Genomic DNA, 2,741 nt, shown 5'->3' with positions numbered 1-2,741 from the left:
TGGAATGAAATTTGGATAGCTTGGTTTGATTTTCGGTGGAGGTTGGAAATTGGTGGGTCCTTCTCTGTTTGGTTGTGTTTTGGTGTTATGGAGGATTGATGGGGATAAATTGAAAGGTGTTGGAAGAAACGGGTAGTAGTGTGTGGGTTGGTTACAGATAAAAAAAAAGAAGGGTGGAGGTGTGTGTTAGGAGATGATGAGTTAAGAAAAATTGAGGAGGTTGAAGATGATGGTAGAAGATGATGATTGCAGAGAGAAAGAGGAAGAATCAATATAGGGGAATTAGTCAACGTCCTTGGGGGAAATGGGCAGCTGAAATCAGGGACCCAAGAAAGGGCGTTCGTATCTGGCTTGGAACCTTCAACACTGCTGAAGAAGCAGCAAGAGCTTATGATGCTGAGGCACGGAGGATTCGTGGCAATAAAGCCAAGGTGAATTTCCCTGAAGAAGCTTCCATGAAACGTTCCAAGTTAAATCCACTGGGAAATCGGAAGATTGTTCAACCCAATGTTCACAAGTTCAATGCTGGGAACAATCAGAACGACCTTCGTTGGCCTATGGATCTGGTGGAACAGAAACCCCTAGTTAATCAGTTTGGTGACATGGGTTCCTTCCCCGGCAGTGGAAATGGGCTCAGATCTCTGCCTTCGATTGATAATGTGACCCTTCGCAATAACGATTTGCCCTGTGCTGCAGTGGTCACAAGCATGAACCCTAATCCCAATTGCTAGAAAATCCCAATCAAGATGAACCCTAATCCCAATTGCCAGAAAATCCCAATCAAAATCGCAGATTTTACCCAAATTTGCATCTGACCAAAATCATTTACTTAATTATCCCAATTTCAATTTTTATTTTAACCAAAATCTTAGGATTCAGATTGGGGATTTTTTTCCGTTTTAGATTTCCAGAAACAATTAAGGTTCTTAATGGGATTTTTAATTAATTACTCCCCAATTAACCCCAAATTCAATTTTTAATTTAAACCTAATTTTATTAAATCCCACGTCACAATTAATTATTTTTTTAAAAACACACAACAGTGCCAGCACAGCCAAAACGTTACACCTCAGCAAATATTAGCCACCTGGCAGCTATGCCGTTAAGAAAGTTAACGCTGTTAGCAAAAAGGACCACTTTGAACAGTTTTTACAAAAGGTAGGACTTAAGTGAACTTTTGAAAAAAGGAGGGACCACTTTGAACAAACCCTCCCAAAGGAGGGACCAAAATAGGTATTAAACCAAAGAAAAATCAGAGTCTCCCCTAATAGACCACACTTAAACTACACAGTGTCCTCAATGTGTCACAATCATCATATCACAAATCATAATAGTCAACAGATCAAGGACAAGTGCAATTCAAGTGGGAAAAGGGGAAGAAGGGAAAGAAGAAAACTCCCTTGATCATGGTGGCAGTTGCCAAATTTGGACTTCCAGGGAGAGGTCTTCCACCATCGGATTCAGCAAGGAAGTCTTGAGGAAGAACTGCTTCATCCTCTAGATTTGATCAAGCAGGGAGATTTCCTCCACAGATGGATCTAAGAAGCAGTGATTGTTGATGAGCAGGTTCAGTTGGTGCCAACTGGAGTTAAAGCTTTGGTGAATGCTACCACCCTTGTTCTCCACTGTGGGTGTGTGTTGATCAAATGCATGTGTACCTCCTGCAACATGGTTAGTACATTGTGGCTCCACAGAAATAACATGCAAGGGTATAACACCCAATCTCAGTGTAACAAGCTGACCCTCAAAACATGAATCAAGTTCAAATTTAGAAGCAATATCAACAATAGGCTCAAATTCATGTTCAGTGCATGGAGAACAAACATTCAGACAAGATGGCAAAAGTTGTTTCTCATCATGCAGAGAGGGAGAATTAAAAACAGGCTCATCAACAACATAATCATCAACATACCTATCACTAACATAATCATCAACAACAGAATCAATCATAGGTATGTTTACCTCCACTTTCCTAAAAGTTGGTAGAGTGGTGGAAGGTGAAGTAGGTCTACCTATCTCAAAAGTGTTGCTTATATCTGCCTGGTCCTCAAGATCTTCAGCAGTCTCCTCAAGTGCAAGAGTGGGGACATAAGAGTATGGGAAAGTAGATGACACAGTAGTAAGCTCATGACTCTGCTCCCCATCTCCTATGTGGATGGCACTAACATCATCCGTAAGCTGAACAGTCTGAAATGATGATTCCTCAGAAACTTGAGATTGTTCCTCAATGGCCTGAGTAGCCATCTGCCCCATCTGATCAGTCAAACTCTGAATGGAATCTCTAAATTCCTGCTGAAACTCCTGAAACTGCATCATCTGATCTCTGGTTTCCTGTTGAAATTGCATATTCTGAGCTGTCATCTGTCTCAACAACTCCTTCAATGTAGGCTCAGAAGTAGTGGAAGGATGAGGAGTTACTTGGGCAGGCTGATATGACTGCAGTTGCTGTAGCTCCTGGGTTGGTGGAGAGGGCATACAAGAATTCTGGAATGACTTATATTGCTGTGGAGCATCATACCATCCCAAGCTAAGGTCATTCCATCCAGGATCGTTGTTGTAACGATACTGAGCAGGGAAGAATTCATCCAAGAACATATGCTTAAGATCTTCCTAAGAAGTGATGGATCCTGGAGGAAGACAATACAACCAATCCCTCACTGCTTCTTGTAATGAGTGTGGGAATGGCCTTAAGAACATCTGATCATCAGGGAAATGAGGAGGTTTTGTTGAAGAACAAATGG

The 2,741-nt window shown here is 41.6% G+C and overlaps 1 protein-coding gene across 1 annotated transcript; it reads left to right on the top strand.

Moving 5' to 3' along the window:
- The first annotated feature begins 239 nt into the window (after window positions 1–239).
- On the top strand, window positions 240–731 carry LOC106753070 (ethylene-responsive transcription factor RAP2-2-like). The gene has a single exon (XM_014634855.1). It carries the CDS (start codon window positions 240–242, stop codon window positions 729–731), a length of 492 nt encoding a protein of 163 aa, XP_014490341.1.
- The last annotated feature ends 2,010 nt before the right edge of the window (window positions 732–2,741 follow it).

Source organism: Vigna radiata, unplaced genomic scaffold (assembly GCF_000741045.1).
Source record: "Vigna radiata var. radiata cultivar VC1973A unplaced genomic scaffold, Vradiata_ver6 scaffold_91, whole genome shotgun sequence".
In the NCBI taxonomy this organism is placed as follows: domain Eukaryota; kingdom Viridiplantae; phylum Streptophyta; class Magnoliopsida; order Fabales; family Fabaceae; genus Vigna; species Vigna radiata.
The sequence above is the reverse complement of the archived record's forward strand: the minus strand, read 5'-3'. Positions and strand labels throughout refer to the sequence as shown.

Bases quoted from the DNA above. Each gene is read 5' to 3' on its own strand.
- LOC106753070 (XM_014634855.1), top strand. From the start codon at position 240: ATGATGATTGCAGAGAGAAAGAGGAAGAATCAATATAGGGGAATTAGT.